This window comes from Homalodisca vitripennis, chromosome 3 (assembly GCF_021130785.1).
Source record: "Homalodisca vitripennis isolate AUS2020 chromosome 3, UT_GWSS_2.1, whole genome shotgun sequence".
NCBI lineage: Eukaryota > Metazoa > Arthropoda > Insecta > Hemiptera > Cicadellidae > Homalodisca > Homalodisca vitripennis.
In genome coordinates, this window is record NC_060209.1 from 109,974,483 (window position 1) to 109,992,040 (window position 17,558).

At 35.0% G+C, this 17,558-nt stretch overlaps 1 protein-coding gene across 6 annotated transcripts in view; it reads right to left on the minus strand.

The window, feature by feature from the left end:
- Positions 1 to 17,558, minus strand: part of LOC124357290 (DNA N6-methyl adenine demethylase-like) — a 127,487-nt gene that overhangs the window by 43,909 nt on the left and 66,020 nt on the right. For 3 of the 6 annotated variants that reach the window (XM_046808943.1, XM_046808944.1, XM_046808941.1), the window contains exon 4: positions 120 to 188. In XM_046808943.1, the coding sequence (XP_046664899.1) occupies positions 120 to 188 (69 nt within the window). Of the gene's footprint in view, positions 1 to 119; positions 189 to 11,841; positions 12,281 to 17,558 lie in introns of those variants that run through there. The other 3 variants (XM_046808945.1, XM_046808946.1, XM_046808942.1) reach the window with 3 other exon arrangements.

The following is a 17,558-nucleotide window of genomic DNA, read 5'->3' on the forward strand; positions in this document are numbered from 1 at the left end:
AACCATCATTACTTTATACATTTTAGCTTAAATACATCTCTTATTACTATGGATAAATTCAACTCTAAAAGAGTTATGTAAACAGACACTCTTAATTCTAAAAATGTATGGACACTCACCATTGTTGGCGTTAGAGCAGGGTTGCCAACCGCAGCAGGAGACTCCAGCTTAATGTCCCTCACCGGCTGCTGAAACAAAACACCTGCGTGAGCCACAATATTGATAATGCTGTTCCGTTTGTTTTCTCGAGATAAGCATAAATATGTTGTTTATCAGCTTTCTGTAGATCGCCAGCAAAGTCCGATTAGATATTACGATAGTTACAAACAAAGGCACACTGCCTTGAGTAATATTGGTGTGTCACACGATGACTAAAGTAAGAGTAAACTAAATATTGACAGCGTGTATGAGAGCGGATGAGATGATCACGATCACAGTGAAGGCGAGGAAGGTCGAGGGACCGCGGGAGTCACGTGACCTGAAGGCCAGGAGGTCCAAGGACATGTGTAGAGGAGCTCTCACTCACTCAAGCTCACTGCTCAGTGTACAAACTACACCTACACACTACACACTGACACTACTATACCTCACTGCAGACAGTTCAGTAGCGACCGGTCACGCATGCACGGAAACATCACTATTTGTCATACACTGTCAAAAACTACCCGCAGGACAAAACGGTGCACAGTCCCTAGGGCGTCCGGCGCGGCGGTGCCTTTACCAGTTTTCCGCCCTTAGCCATTAGTCTCCTTCTGATAACTCTACTATGTGAAAGACAAGTGGTGCACAAGGTGGGAACCTTCGCGCGACAGCCTAATAAATTTTAATTAAAAACAAATTCTCTTTAAATGCACTTCTACGTTAACACACGCGCACGCGCGCACGCACGCACGCACGCACACACACACACACACACACACACACACACACACACACACACACACACACACACACACACACACACACACACACACACACACACACACACACACACACTGTGAAAAGTTAAATAACTCAGTATTATCACCACCCATATTATTTTAATATTACTTTAAATTTTATTTTTAAATTATACTCAGTGGTTTTATAGTATGGGACTTCAACGTTGTAACACCATAAAACCACTGATGGGTCCACTGATCCACAATATATGACTGTCGTTAGTTTTCAATACAAGTTTCCTTACATAATTTACCTCAATAAAAATAGAAACTAAGCGAGATATTTGATGCGAACTGTTTGGTGGTATGTAGTTTAAACATTCTAACTATAAAATTTAATCTTTTTCGTGTAACCCGTTTAAACTGTAGTGACTGTCGAACAATCATTATCTCTTTGTTTGAAGGTTATTTTTGACGATGGAAGGACCGTGAAGGAAACAGAATTTTCCGGACATTTGCCATCGTTCAGTGAAACAAGAAATCAGTAACACTACGTTTCGAGATCTGCAATCTGATCTCTTCTTCAGGTAAAGAACTAACTTAATACATAATTAAAAACTAGGTTAAAATAAATAAATCTTACCAAAGCGTTGTGGCACGCCTAGCACACTTCTTTACCTGAAGAAGAGATCAGATTGCAGATCTCGAAACGTAGTGTTACTGATTTCTTGTTTCACTGAACGATGGCAAATGTCCGGAAAAATCATTATCTATGTTTTATTACTAGACAATATGTATTCAGCAATAGTTTCTAGATTCTGTTACGCCAAATTCTGAAACCCAAATTGCCAATATCAGGATCGAGAGTGAGGAGGGCGGATGTTCACTGCACTACATACAGCACGTACTAGCAATGGACTAACAATGCGGAACGAGGAAATTACTCATGGTTTCTGAAATATTACACAGACTGTTTCATTATACCAACAATGTGTTACAACAAATCCCAAATCCATTATATACAGCGAAACGCCGTTGTTGTAAATCTTCTAAATATGTTTTTACAATATAACAATAATTAAACATATTCTTTGTTTAGTTGAAATATAAATTAATCCTTCAATAATCTTTGTATTCAAAATGGCTTTCAAATCACTAAAAAACAAATACTCTTTACCTACAACTTGGCGTTAAGAGTGAAGATATACAATTGAATTAAAATGTTTATCTCTCAATAATCGATATCCAAACTGTATTTAAGCGATTCCAGAATCCTTGTTAGGAGTTCAGACAGTAAATATATTTAATTTGTAGCAAGTCAATCAAACATATATATAAAATTAATATATTTAATATATATATATATATATATATATATATATATATATATATATCGTTTTCGCATGTGAATAAATATCCCACGCTTTTTACCGTTACTTTTTATCTGCAACCAATCTGCCACTTTGGACATGCTGCCCAATTAGGTATAAACAGTTATGACAAAAATACGAGTATCTATGTATTAAGAATTACACAATAGCAACTACGAATACAGCGTAAAAAGGTTACTCGAAAATGTACATAATAAGGTACGCCTAATGTAAGCTAGTAAGTAGTCTTACTTAGAATAAGTTGTATTAACTAACAAGAGTGGTGGTCAGTTCGGGGGACGGCGATTCTATGATAAGAACCGGTGTTCGGATACCGTACGAATAAGAATAAATAACAGTTTTCATGTGAGTTTTACGATGCTGTCTACTCGTACACAGCTAATATAACCTGAATTAGTGACGAAATTTAAATTTAATAAATAATAATATTAATTTACTTCTATTGACAAGTTGTATATTTTTCCAATTTAATTAATTAGGGGAAACTATGAAGGGTTTAGTATATTTTTTAAGCGGTATTGGTTTTCTTTTATAATTTTTATGGGACAGTAAATCTTTCAAGACCGAACCAGTAGGACATGAATTTTACTTGAGAATGCGTACACGGTACGTAGTGCACTGACACAACGCAAAGCCTGGGTTTAAGGTGTATTGTAACACACCTAACTTTTGATTCTTAACATGTTTTATTCTTGTAAAACCACAGAGGACATTCTCTGGAGACAAAAATGTAGATAAGAATTGTTTACCAAACCACGAGGTATTACAGAATTTAGAATATGAATTTTAAGACATTTTTAATTCAGGCCAAAATAAAACTGTAGAAGATAACAGTCGTTTATACAGTAATTATATGAGTTACAGATTCAGGGAGTGACATACATGTTTTGTAAATAATTTATTACTCAAAGAAAGTATTTTTTCTAAATTAATATCATTTGAGGCAATGAGATTTTTGAAATAAAAATTATCTTAAGGAAATTGATTGTTTCTATTAATAAAAAACAACACGGTGACGATCCATCTAGTCTAGTCGTCTTTCGTATAAATACAACAAACAGTGCATTGTACTTCCGTTTCTATTTCAGCCAAAATATGTGCCTACCATTCCTCGTGGAATGTCTGAACCAATATTTCTATGTGTATAGTCTTCACGAAATGTATCTTAAGAGTTGGCCGTAGAAAAAAGTACCTTGAGTTTTGTCCTATAAGAACAATGTTAAACTTCAAACACTTCTACGCACTTATTTTTGATCGTACAATTACGTGAGATGTCTCATTTTAAAAATATGATGAATACGCATCCAAACGATTGTGAACTGTAGACTTTTGAGTATTTAAACAACGAATTACCACAAGCTGTTGACATAAAAAAAAACAAAAAAATATTTTTAAAGAACTAAAAAGAGTTTGGATGCGTATTAAAAATAAATTCATAAAGCTGTTTGAATTTTACTTTGTTTCTATGGAGCTAAAATCAAGATGGCTGAATGGCCGACAGTAAAAAGCCTCTTAAGAGACTGTGACCAAACCTTGGTTTAAAAATTCAGAAACTTATTCCAGCCGAAAACAGCTTGCACGACCTCCGCAGTAGTTAAACGTATATAATATTTATTACAAGAGGCCGCCTGCCCGACCGTGACCAGGGGGATCACGTTTGCTATTATCAGCAGTGACGTGGCGTGGCCCACCTGGGCCTGGAGCTGGAATCTATTTTGAAGCGGTCTCCAGGACTCGGCCCTAGCGGTGACTCGACAAACCCTCCTGGAGAGCCTCGGTCATTCTCTCATCATTTATATACTACGCACAAGCTTCGTTCAGGTTTGACGATTCTTCACAGTTTCTAGAAAAAATTCTTCTGTACAAAAGTTGTTAGAAAAATGAATCGTGACTTAGCTAAATGTTGTGCTAACAAAACAATTTTTAATAGTAACTAATCGTAAGGAGAAACACAGACTGAGTTACGTTTCATCCAATAACACAAGATACTGATATCTTCGGTTCTAAAAATACGGTTTGTGTAAAAAAGGTTAGAGTTGCCCAAACAGATTTGTGTTCACACGATTGTCATTTTCACAAAATAAAGCTTCGAATAACGCTGATAAACAAATGTTGCACAATAAATCGTTTTGTGTAACGTAACTATTATTAATTAAAACTTTTCTATTACTCAGTAAATTATTTTCTTGTATCATAAATACGTAATTTAGATTTTTATTGTGATAGATGTTTTATGACAATTCTATGTAATATTATTACACAGCCTACACTCTTTACAGGTACAAGTCTTGCACAGTCAGGATGACATGAATCTGGACACTGCAGAATCCAGCTAGGCAGTACTTCACGAGTAAGTAATATAAGCTTAATATTCCGTTGGTATTCTATTCGGGAAATCCACTCTTCGCAAAAGCTAGTATTGCAAAAGTCGACTAGTCCAAAATCCAAAGTAATTTTAAAGTTCCTTATTACTTTTGAGTAATTGTTTTCCAATAAATAATCCAGTTATTAAACTGTTGTTAATAATGGTATAATTAAAGAAGGTTTTACGAAAGTTCCCTGCTTACAACTACTATACACTTAGCTATACTAGCTTACTATACACTTGGTCATTAGTGAAATCTACTGGCCAAGTACAGGTGATCGATAGGGTAGTACAAGATTTGTAATATCAAAAATGTTACTTGTGTAATGATGATTTGTGCAAAATGCAATTTGCGAACAAAATCACATTGGTAATCCATGTTTGATTAAAGGCACAAGAAGAAAATCTGTATCAAATGACGCTAATAATGATGCTTGTTCGGAAGTAATTCACATGCAACTAGACATTGCCAACGCAGAGTCCCTCGCCCAGAAAGTACATGATGTATTCTTACCAAGAAGCGAAAGTTAAAAAATGTTCCTTTTAAAATATGCTGAACGTGTCTGTAACTATACTTCTGTCACCTGGGCTACTATCAGATACTATTTCTTGTATACTGCACAATTCATTATACATATACCAGGCCCCCCAGCACCCCTCAGTCAGGACGAATCTCTCATCATTCCTCAAAATAAAATGTTTGCCCGAAAAATTCCCGTTCTTAGGAATATGAAAACGAAAGTGGTTCAGAAAAATACATTTCTACGCAAAGAAGTAAAATATAATGTTTAAACAGATTTTCCCCACTTCGATCTTAACTCGACCGTAACTCTAAAACCGTGCACTTTAGCTAGTATTTTAGTCACAAAGTATTTTGCAATACGGTGAGTCATATGTTGTCAGTTAAGTCTATATAATCTGGAGAACATGAACCCGCATACAACACGTCCAAGTGTTAAATCGTGTGTTTTCTGTTAATCTTTTTACGCTGTAAGCTGTAAGCATTAGTTCGACAAGGTAGGGTCAATTTGCACTTATGGTGTAGAAGTGCAAATTGCAAATTACTTGACAATTACCCATTTTTATAAATATGTAGGTACATTGTTCTCTCCTGTATATGTATATGTGAATAAAAATTCATAGTTATCGCGAGTTATTGACATTATATCAATATAGTTTCCGTAAGTCTAATTTTATATCACTACTGAAAACAAATATCTTTTTAATTAGAACCATAATTTACCAGCAATATTAACTTCTCAAAAAAAAAAAACACGTCTCTTCGAATAACGTAAGCGCCATAAATGTACATGTTACTAAACAGCCAAATACCTTATGAAACTATGTAAGGCAAAATGATCAAATTTAATTTATTATTGATCCTTCTACGTAGAAGACAACCCTTCTGATGAGATAGCAACCCTCATGAGCTCGTAGCGTAGGCAATAGACAATCACATCACGCCAAATCAACGTGAACGTATTTATGGAGACATCCTTCACTTTGTGTTAATACTTTTTCTAACAGTGAACCGAACAGAATACTTTCAGAGGAAACTTTACAAACACAAGGTCAGTGTTTATTGGATAATTACGCAAGGCAGTGTTGCCAACACCCACAATACAGAGATAACGCACGACGAGTAGTGAAGAGTAGGTTGGCCACACTGCAGCCAGGGACACGCACGTACGCACTCTCCCCTCCACTGCTATACAGCCAGAGTAGTAGTGCGAGGCTTTACTCGTTATCTATGTTAACGATTGGAAATAGCTCGTTATCTGTGGTGCGTAACAGCTTGGACCTTGCAACAGTTTAACTTTCAGCCAATCAACTACTTTACTCTAAATGTGAAAAATACGATGTTACAAGGTTTTAAATGACCAACATGAATTATATTTATATTATTATATCCTATACAACAATGAAAAAACTGTTATACATAACAGTAAATGTATCCAACATTCACCAATACGATAACAATGTGAATAATTTTAAATAGACCTATGTATTATCATTGATGAATTACAGCGCCTTTAAACAAATCACATACTTGGGAAAATAGTCTACGTTGAGTTAATAAAATAAATTATAGAAAAACATGAACGATAATTTAGGCCAATGGAAGCAGTAAAAATGAAATACAGTTTCACGATTTATACGCTTTCTAAACTTTCTCCGGGTCGAACGTCCCGTCGCTTTCACTGTCGAGATTTCGATTTTGAGCCTTTGTTCAGGTCCTTCTTCTTCAAACCTTATGAAATAATGTACATGCTCTAGTATAAATATATATAACGTTTACATTATTATATTAATATGATAACGTATTATTATTATATTATAATATAATAATGTATATGGCTTATTATTACACATTTACTCGTTGCTCTGTTCCTATAGTGTTGTACGTCCAACCTCGACAGTTCCATACCTAAACTTTGTGTAGGCTGAAAGCCTGAAGGGGAAAGTATAGTTATTCTTATTATTAATGTAATATTTCAATTTACCAGGAGATTAACTAATCTCGATGATACTGATTGATCTGATTACTGTTTGAGGTAGGGTCCCTGAATAGACGACCGCCTGAAAGGATGTGTCTTGTCTCCTCGCCACCTTCACATTGTAACAGCGCACCAATACCTAGATCTCGCAGTTCCGACTCCACTTAAAACTTTACGACTTCCTGCTCACTTTTAAGCTTTATCGAGTCAGTGACTTAACTATTTTCAATGCGATAGACTCCCTAGCACTAACAATGTTTTTTTGTTAGAAAACATTGCTATTCCATCAACAGTTACCTAGTAGCAAAAGATTTTTATCCCAAATTCCCTTTAGAAATTGGGAATCTTATATAGCAAAGTCAAACTGTTTCCTGTTTAGCACAATACGTAAGGTTAAATGTTTACTTTTACGTGAAATCTTTCGTAGCATGTCTTTCTAGCTTCGGAGATTTCTTATTAGTCGCGTGGTTTTTGGTCACTTCCGCTATTATAATGCGAAAATTTTGGAAATTGTTTACATAAAAACACCTACCTAGGGTAACCACATCAACCCTAATTGCCACAAGTTCCACTATGGTTATGTAAAGATTCCGGATATTTGCGGATTTCTAAGGTTAAATAGGAGGACACTTTGCCGAATTATAAGACTTGGAATATACATTAACAAGGAGTGTTTTAGACCTCTTACGGATGCACATAGTTTTATCATTTAAACCATACGAAGGTATTAAATGGTTTATTAACATCATGTAATATTTAAAAAGAGACACTTCGAAATGTTTTTAAATGCGTACCTATATGAACATGATGTTTATAATTTAAGAGTCGTCATACCAACGGATTCATGTGAATAATAAAACATTAATGATGGTGGTATCCAAGTAGAAATCCGAATAGTTACACCAAACAAGGGTATATTTTTCAACCAATTGCACAAGTGTAATTGAATTGTAGTTGAACCGAAAGTATATTGGCATTTATTTGCTTGATGGTCGGATCTTGAGGCGATGTTATTGTTTACAATCTGTTCTGCAGTTGGCTAGAGAAGAGGACGCACACCTTGGCCGCTGCCCAAATCAGTCTAAAGCTCAGCAGTTTCAATGGCTATTTTCGTAGCACGGAAGGGGGGGGGAGAGTAACGCTGCAGTAGGACGTCCCGTAGTTGTCTCTCAGTTTGATATTGGCTTTTTCTGTCATTGTTATTCCTCTAAAAGAAAAATGTATTGTCTAATTATTTGTGTGACCAATGTAACAAAACTGATAATAGTAAAGATAATTATTTTGAACGCGAAGTCAGTTCACATTTTGCAGATCGTAATTCGGAACATGTGAAGCTCGACCACACAACTGGTAGATTAGATTGCAGTCCAGTTTCGCGTCCTGATAATAACGATGATAATAACTTCCTAGCTCACAGTGGACAGATATAGTAAGGCATCATCACACACCAAATTGAAACCGTGCATGTGCTCCACGAACCATTATGTACTTAGTCGTATTATACATCGGAACAAAATCACGTGTTACACAACACACTGTCAAAAAAGTACATATAACTGTGAAAACCTGCATAAAAAAGCAAGTATTCAAATTGATTTAATGAAAAATTCGAATCTCAGCTTTCATTTCATTAGCAGTATTATATACAGCATGTCAGTAAACTATAATTAAACAAACTAAGTGAAGAACTCACTTCAGTCCACTTGACTGGCGAATGATTAGATGTGTAAACAGGCTCAACGTCATGCAACTCGGGTACCAACTTACGAATTGTGACACACGAAAACTGTAAGAAGTCATTCTAAAATACAATCAGCTCCATTATGTTAGATATAAACTTAAAACGAGGTGGTTCACTGAAAAAAAAAAAAAAAAAAAAAAAAAAAAAAAAAAAAAACATTAAACTGTCGACTTGGATATGTTAATCCTCTCCACAGAGTTCGAAAAGGAAAAACAAAAAATCTTACAAATATGAAGCATGCTTTACATTCAAAGATAAAACAAACCATACTATACTTTTCCAAAATTTAGAAATATACTTTTCTCTAATAATTCAGAAAACCTGCAGTCCTATGAAAGTTGTCTGGCAATTAAAGGAGTTCAATTTATAGCCTATATATTTTTAAAGTTTGATCACTGCCCTTTAAGATATATTTTCTGAAAACATTATCAGTTTTCTAAAAATTATTGAACATAAGGATATGCATATTTAAAACGTGTATATACAGCTAGGGAGAATTGTTTGTTTTTCATGTATTAAAAAATAATTTCGTTAAGTATTATTTTTATAAACATACGTAATTTTCTTAAATTATTTGTATTTAAAAATGTTATTTTCCTAAGTAAAAACATTGAAAAACACGTCACTCCCTGGAGTTATATCTCATGCACATAATGTAAAACATTTACATTCTTATCTTCGGTCGTTTTAATTTGGGCCTTCTTAGGTAATTGCCAAAACATTCATACTTTAAATGTCTGTAATTCCTTGTAAAGTTCAAAACACGCATTTTCTTAATGTTATGCTTTCATGGAAGTTACCATAAAGGTTGTGGGTTTAAAATAAAGAAAGATTATCCCAACCGAAATCCAATAAGTTGTGATCAAAATGTTCCTTAAAAATTCAAAAGGACAAATAATCCAACAGATTACACTATCTTAAAGTCTCTTTCACATGACATCAAAAAACTCTTGAAATATTCAAGATATTCAATGGCAGTTAGTTATTAAGTATGCATTTCAGAGGCGTATCCAGAACAAGTGGTTGAGAGACTTAAGCCATCAACATACTATCATCATAATGATGAATAGATAATGGTAATTATTGTATATAATGTATGGAAACATAAATAACACACGAGAGACAATCCAAACAACGACTCAAACGCTGTTTTAATGATGATGGGGGGTTTTCTATTGCGATGTTTCTGTGCTATAAATGAGTGCGTTGTTGTGCAAGTATACCTGTAGTCTCTGAAACAATTCAGGACGGTGCGACGAGAACTCTGGTGCAAAAACATGATAATTTATATCCGTCGTTCCTATTTAACAGGCAAGGCAGGAGTACGCTCACCACATACCAGGCTTCGCTGAGGTTGCAATCTGAGTTTCCAAGTTTATGGCCCATTCACTCTGGTAATTTGTAGAGCACATACGCTACTGTCACATGTTACACGTAATATGATTCAATGATTGTACTCAGTGTATTTATGAATTTATGTACTATACAATTTTCTCGTCTTCTCAATATTGCCTATGTAGAAATGAAGCTTCAATCACACTTTCAAGTCTGTAGATCAGTTTGTTCTCTAGATACGTGGGGACAGACAGATACTGAACTGAAACTCCAGACCCTCGAGTGGATAGGCTTCAATCACATTTAACCCATAAACCCACTCTGCATAATCTTATTGCCAATATTTTGAGTTTAGCTAATTTTTGTAAGTAAATAGTAAACAAGTATTTTAATAACTGCCATAAGAGGGTTGAACGAAAATCTCGGTTGAATAAATGATAAAAAAGCTGTTTACCTATGATTACAGTGTGTACAACTTTCTGGGATTATTAACCTTCAGTTAGTAGTTTCAAATTTCTTTTGTTTGAGAAACTGTACACTTTTAATAATATTCCTTTGTTACAAAATTTTCCCAGAAGTTTTCCTCAATTATTTATATTACAGAAAAGCTGAGTACCTGCCTTAACAGTCCACATTCTGTTTTGTTTACTGAAGAAAATAATACAAACTGAAGTAGCTTAAATATTTCGTGACTGTAACCAAAATAACCGTAACCAAAATAGCCTTTTCGGAGTGTAGTCTGTTCTGTGAAGTATCTTAAAGGGTTATGAATGTGAAATGAAAAATATTTTCCCCAATCAAAAAACTACCTTAATAACAGAAGTCGTGAAAAAAGTACACATTATGATTTCTCTATACATATTATTTTCTTACATGTTCCAGAAGTCAACAAATAGTACAGGAAACTAAATATCAAAAGGCTAACAATCTGATTGAAAAATTATTAATGTATATGTATGAACATGTACAGAATGTAAACGGCTATTCCTCGTCCAGGCTAATAAAAGACACGCTGTTTGAGGAGTTGAATGAACTGGCACATACACGGGAGTTTGCCGCCTCAGCGATCAGCTGGGCAACAGAGGCAGGGTTGCCAACATAGCCGTAACAATGGTCAACACTCACACTGGTCTATTTGTTCAGAAGAGTTCACGTTGCTGTTTGTATTTCTATAGTGTGCACTGAAAATAAAGAATTGTCCAAGACTTAATATTATTATTTACAGTGATTACAAAGCATAATGAATAGCCTACAATTCTGTGCCAATTAAGCTGACGAATTTACAAAACATCTTTTTAAAGCGTTTTATTATTGCAATTAATTTTACACGATTAGCATTATTTGTTATAACATGTTATGATTTAATTATATATCATCAACACATCCCAATAAATACATTAATACACTAATATAACTTAAAGATAATTTAAATGTCATACTAATTAGTTTTGAAGATTTCACTAATAACATAATTTACGGCATTTACATAGGAAATTGTACTTGGCAATCATTTTGGTCTTGACAGCCTTATAAAGTAAAGACTAATCTCTGAAAATATGAGTTTTTTTTATTACTGGGCTAAGTATTATTTTGACATTGTAAAAAAGAACTATATCGTTGCCAATCTTACCTTAGAAAAAGCCCGTACTGCTCGTCATAATCCAAGGATTTCACAATTAACTGATAGCTGGGGAACACTTAAATAATTAATAACACTAACTGACTACGGTATTGCCTAGTAACGGTGAGTGCGGCGCGGCGGTACAGATGAGACCGAAGTGGACGGGAGATCTGGAGAAAATTAACAAAACTAAGACAACAATAAAGCGTAATCAATACTCTCGGCAGTGAATGTAGGTTATGTTTGTAACTACACACCACACAGTACCGCACTAGCACTTCCTTGGAAAACTGAATGAACACATCGTGTATAACGTGGTAAACTACGAAAGCACTAAATTAGAACACAAACGGTGAACAAGAGATCTCGAGACTCGGTTCCAAACACAATAATTATTTAACACGGCCCACACAACGTTAGCTCTCCCTGCTAGATATCTGACAAACGGAGCTCCCCTCCCCGGTCCCTCGCTCTCCCTCCACACGACCGCGCAGGCTTCGCTACTCCACTTTCCGATAACATTCAAGGTCTAAATACTATTCTTTTAGAAAACAAAGCCTCGACTACCTGCCGCATTCACAGATATTTCTGCTACCTGCCCTTCTCCTCGCTCAAACAATGTAGGCCAAGAAAATATTGATTACTTCTGGTTGCCTGCACCGTGCGGCGCTTCTTTTTCATAAAAATTAATAACCACTTGGAATAGTTTTTACATTCTGCAATAGCATTTTCAGTTCAAACTGTGTTTACTATCAACTATTTTAAGCGCAATTAGTATTAATTAATTAGTAATTTACAAGTATTTGGGGCAACCTTTTGTACTAAACACTCTGTAGTATTTTGAAAATTATTTTTCCAGCGATGCGTTCAAACCTATAATATACCTATATAATTATTATGTATTTGAATTAAATTTACGTTTGATTTTAATCAATTATAAATGTAAAGGTGTTATATACTCTTATAAATCTTTTCTTAATAAAACACAATTAATAACCTAGTGTTTAGGGATACTAATAGAGTTATATTTTAAAATATGGTTGAAACCACTTACGTATTTATTTAATTATACGGACTAAATGACCAATATAATTCTCAGTTCTAGGCCTTTAAAAGGAACATGCTTCACTGGTAAATCTACTTTTGTTTCGTGTATTTAGGCCTGAGATATATAGTTTAATTTTTGTATGAGTTTAGAAGATTAGTTTCTTGCGATAATATTAGTATTAAAACTATTAATTGAGATATCTTTATAATACTAATAGCGTTAATAGTCAAACAGCTAGACTTGCAATAATATGTCTCGTGCACTATGGAAGATCACTCAATGTAGACCCAGGGCCTGGTGTAGACCAGCAGTGAAGGTGTTAAGGTAAGTCCACCCGGCCAGGTCGGACAAGGCACACGGTACTCGTGACACGACCTGTCTGTTGTACGAACGCAACCTAGTTTTTTCTTTACACGAGAGTAACTTGTAACTTCTCACGAGTGAAACTCGTGAGATTATCGGGCATCGAAATTTGAGAGTATCAAATGGGCCAAAATTTCAATAAATAATTTTTTACATGTCATAATATGTAAAGGTTAAACCAGCGTCACTAATATTTTGCTTAAGATGGAGACTTTCAGTATAATTAGTGGTTAACCGACGCTGATATAATTTAATTTAAGAATTAAATAGTTGGTTATAAGTGAATTGACACTTCCCAACCAAGCGACTTCATGTCTGATAATCCGAGTGTCAATACACATCACTGCTGCACCCTTCAGTAATGCTCTAAAATAACAATATTCGACATATGAAAAAATTATAATTTCGTAGTTTTGATAATCACAAAAACCAGTGCGGCTAGCGATATTCTTTTTCACGAGAAATTCCAATATCGATTTCACGAAAACCTAAATAATTGTGTCCTTATACGAAGCTAATTGGCTCTGGAACTATCTAACTACGAGCACAGAATACGTTGGTCATCATCGCCTCATCCCCCCAATCACGTTCAAATATTTCGAATTTAGTCCTGTATGAAGTATTTTTATAGCAGTAGGCTATATGCTACAAGGTAGAACTAAGCTATACCTCGTGCCGCGTAACAGACTTCGCTGAGATTCAATGCAAAAATTTCAAATCTATACCTCGTTTCATTATACAGAGAGAACGACAGACAATCTTACAGAAAATAAATTTTGCATCCCTGTAAAACAAACAAAAGTTGTGTCAGCCTAATGAGTAATAAACTTCAACTAAACTCAGCCAAATGCCATGATTGGTCATGCACCATCCATCAGCTCATTCTTGTCTATGTGGAAATGAAGTTACATTAAAAATTTGAAGTCTGCTATTGATTTTAATCTTCATATCATATTATGTTAGGTTGTTGAAACGGTTTCTCAAACGATTTAAAACACAGGCAACATACTGGTAAAATACAATAATTATTGAGTCACAGTAGCATTCTAAAGGGCACCAGCTTGATAGAATACTAGGTAAAAAAATTGCTCAAGTTAAACCTAACACATATTCAGCAAAATACTTGAGGGGATGGTGGCCGTCTTGGGCCAAATCCAGTGTTAAAGGATTACGATGAAAAGAACAAGTTCAATACGTCATCTACACGTTTGGCATTATCTTTTGAGTTTTTTTTATAATTTGTAGTAAAATTGAGATACTTTTGATGGTATACCAAACATTCAAGTGGATCTTCAGTAGTTAGTTGAGGTAAAATACGCCCTGTCCGGATAGTCATTTCTCTCCCGTCTCAAGGAGCGATAACTGATCTACCATTGGTGTAGGGAGAAGGTGGGGGAGGGTGTGAAGGACACTTCTCTCAGTCATGTTTAAAACATAACTTTCGTCTGGTACACGCATCGGCTTCCTTTGTCTACACTGTAACCGAGCACATATTAATCTTCTCACAAACAACATCCGTATTTACAGTTGACAATGATTTAATTATTTAAAGCAGTATCTTTTCATAATCTATCAATGTCTGTTGTAACTGTAACGTCCTCTGTTAACCCAGCTGATAAATATGTAGAGTTCCCAAACATATAAACGTTTTATTACTCAAGATTGAATAAAGAAGTGCCAGATGAGAGAATTTAATAATTGGTAAGATGCACTCAAACAACCAAAAATAGTGACTGGAAGAATTTCACTACAACCATAAAGCCACCAAATCACCTGGTCCCAACTTGACTGTCTCTTCTAGCCCTGACTAAGAAATGTCCCAGGATTCACCAATTTCAATAATGCTAACTGGGAAGAATTGGGAACCTGCTTCTTCAAAGTAGTAGCTATTGAAGTTACTTGCAGAACAGTAGGGTTCAAACATCTTCAATGCGATGGAAGCCATTAGAAGAAGTCTCCAAATTCTAATTATTTCTCGTCATACTGCATCGGCCGGGAACGCGTTTCCTCCAACTATGAAGCTATTGGAACAGAACGACAAGGTTCAACATCCTTGAGTTCAATGAAAGCTAGCAGGTTTGAGGTTGAGTTCAAACTCCCACCCACTACTCGACTATTGGGAACAGGACACAGGTACTCTTGCAAGTATGGACACGGTGTGCCATTTCATGTACAGCGAGATTTCGTATCACTGCACCAAACTCAGAAGTCTACTATAACTATACGATAGTCTCTGAAGGAGGCGAATCCGTGATCCTGGACAGAGAGATGTTCATGGTATATCATCAAATCAATAATGATAACATTTACTATCCCAGTTCTGACTTGCAGTTTCAGATTTGGTAGCTCGGGGTCTCTAACATGAGTGTGATAACCGAATACCGACTAGAATTGTGTTCCCAGCTTGACTATGTCGAATAGAATTACATTGCGAGTCCCCACTTAATAAATGCATACATGTTTTTCTCTTAGTTCAAACTAAGTTAAAACGTAATTCGTATACGATCCAAAAAAATTACACTAAAACAAATTGTGTAATTAATTATTTTTTCCACTTTGCTTTCGTTTACGCAGTTGTTTTCGGTTTTTTATGTTTCCCTAAGGCCTAAGTGAAATTACGCTGACATTACCAAGCATATTGGCAGCGTATTGCAGTTTTTTGCAGCGTGCTGTCAGTGTATTGGCAGCTTTTTGCTGTGGTGTACTGAGATCTACATGTATTTGTGAAGTATGGAAACTCTGAACTAAAAGGAATATCCGAGAACCCGCTATCATAAAAACGTATAAATTTAAAATTTTTACTGTTGATGTTGCTTCACACTTAGGATTTTTAGTCTCCTAAAATTTGTGTGTTTTGGTGTTGAGCTATGTATATTTTATATGCTTGGAAATCAACTAAATAAATAATAAACTACATATCAGTTTAACTAACTTTGTAATGTTTGTTTTCCTACAAACACTATGAATTTATGTTCTTTCTAAATTTGTAATTTAGTTATTAAATACCGAATTACGACTACAAATATTCAACATTTAATTTCAATTGGCTTTATAATTATTGTGTGCCAAGTGTTTATAATGGTATACATTAATTTATGAAACACTGAACATAAAGCAGTAACACATTTACGAGTAAAAGAAAAGACGGTGATAACTCTTAAAACAAACCAAAACTTTCTCCACATTTATATTCAGTTTAATTTTAGCTCCAACCAATAACAGTTCCAATCAAACTTTTCATTGTAGAGGTGCAAATAGTTTATATAAATGAAGACCAACCAGATGCACGATTGAGTGGAAGATACAGTGAACGGCCACAATAACAACGGCGTGCCCGCTGAAAATGGGACAAATGGTTGTTTAATGGTGGTGTGGAGTGTTGGGGTTAGGGGATGTTGGCGACCCACAAGGGGTGAAAGGGAGAGGGGCACCTGTAGCATGGGAGGTTTGATCGGAGGATTTTAAAGGTCAAAGGATACAAGGTCTCTGAGTGGACAAGGGTATTATCTCTATGCAACCGAGAGTACATCTTTTTGGTGAACTCGATTTTTATTTCATTCTTCACGTACTTGTATACTTATTATTAGGTGTATGCTACTAATTATACTGATATTAGCAAATAGCAAATCAGACATATCAATACACGAAAGGAAGCTCATAACACATGGATAAAGAAACGTTCGCTTGAAAAAAAGGTCAATCAATAGGTTCTCTTTCGCTAACAAAAAGTACAAGAAAAAAGGTCAATCAATAGGTTCTCTTTCGCTAACAAAAAGTACAAGTTTTATAACACAGTTAGAAGAAGAGCGTGCGGCACGTTTAGACACTATTGGATATATTAAGTGGTTTATGTGTACTGCACATATTGTTGTAAGCCACATATGACGGACAAAGTTTAATTAACGGAAGAAAGGATAATCCACTTTTGATATTTGAACGTATATTTTTTCTGATTTTCTTTCGATGTATGGAGTAGATAAAGGACATTGGTCTGAAGCCTAGTGTTATTATCAATTATTCATTTTGAAATGGTTCCACTAATACATTTCTCTCAGTATTATACGAGCTGCTTAATAAATGCTGAGATGTAAATGAAGAAAACAATGAAAAAATGCATTAATGAAAATGTGTAAGGATTAGTTCGGCGGTGTTTTCTGTGAGTTCAGAATTATGTTACTCATTTTACTACAACTGCCACGCCCCTATAATTTACATCTAATATCTCAACTCACCTCATGTGTATCTAGATAAGATGTACCTAGTAAAAATGTTGTTTATATTTATAAGCGTCGAATCTGAACTGAATTTAACAACA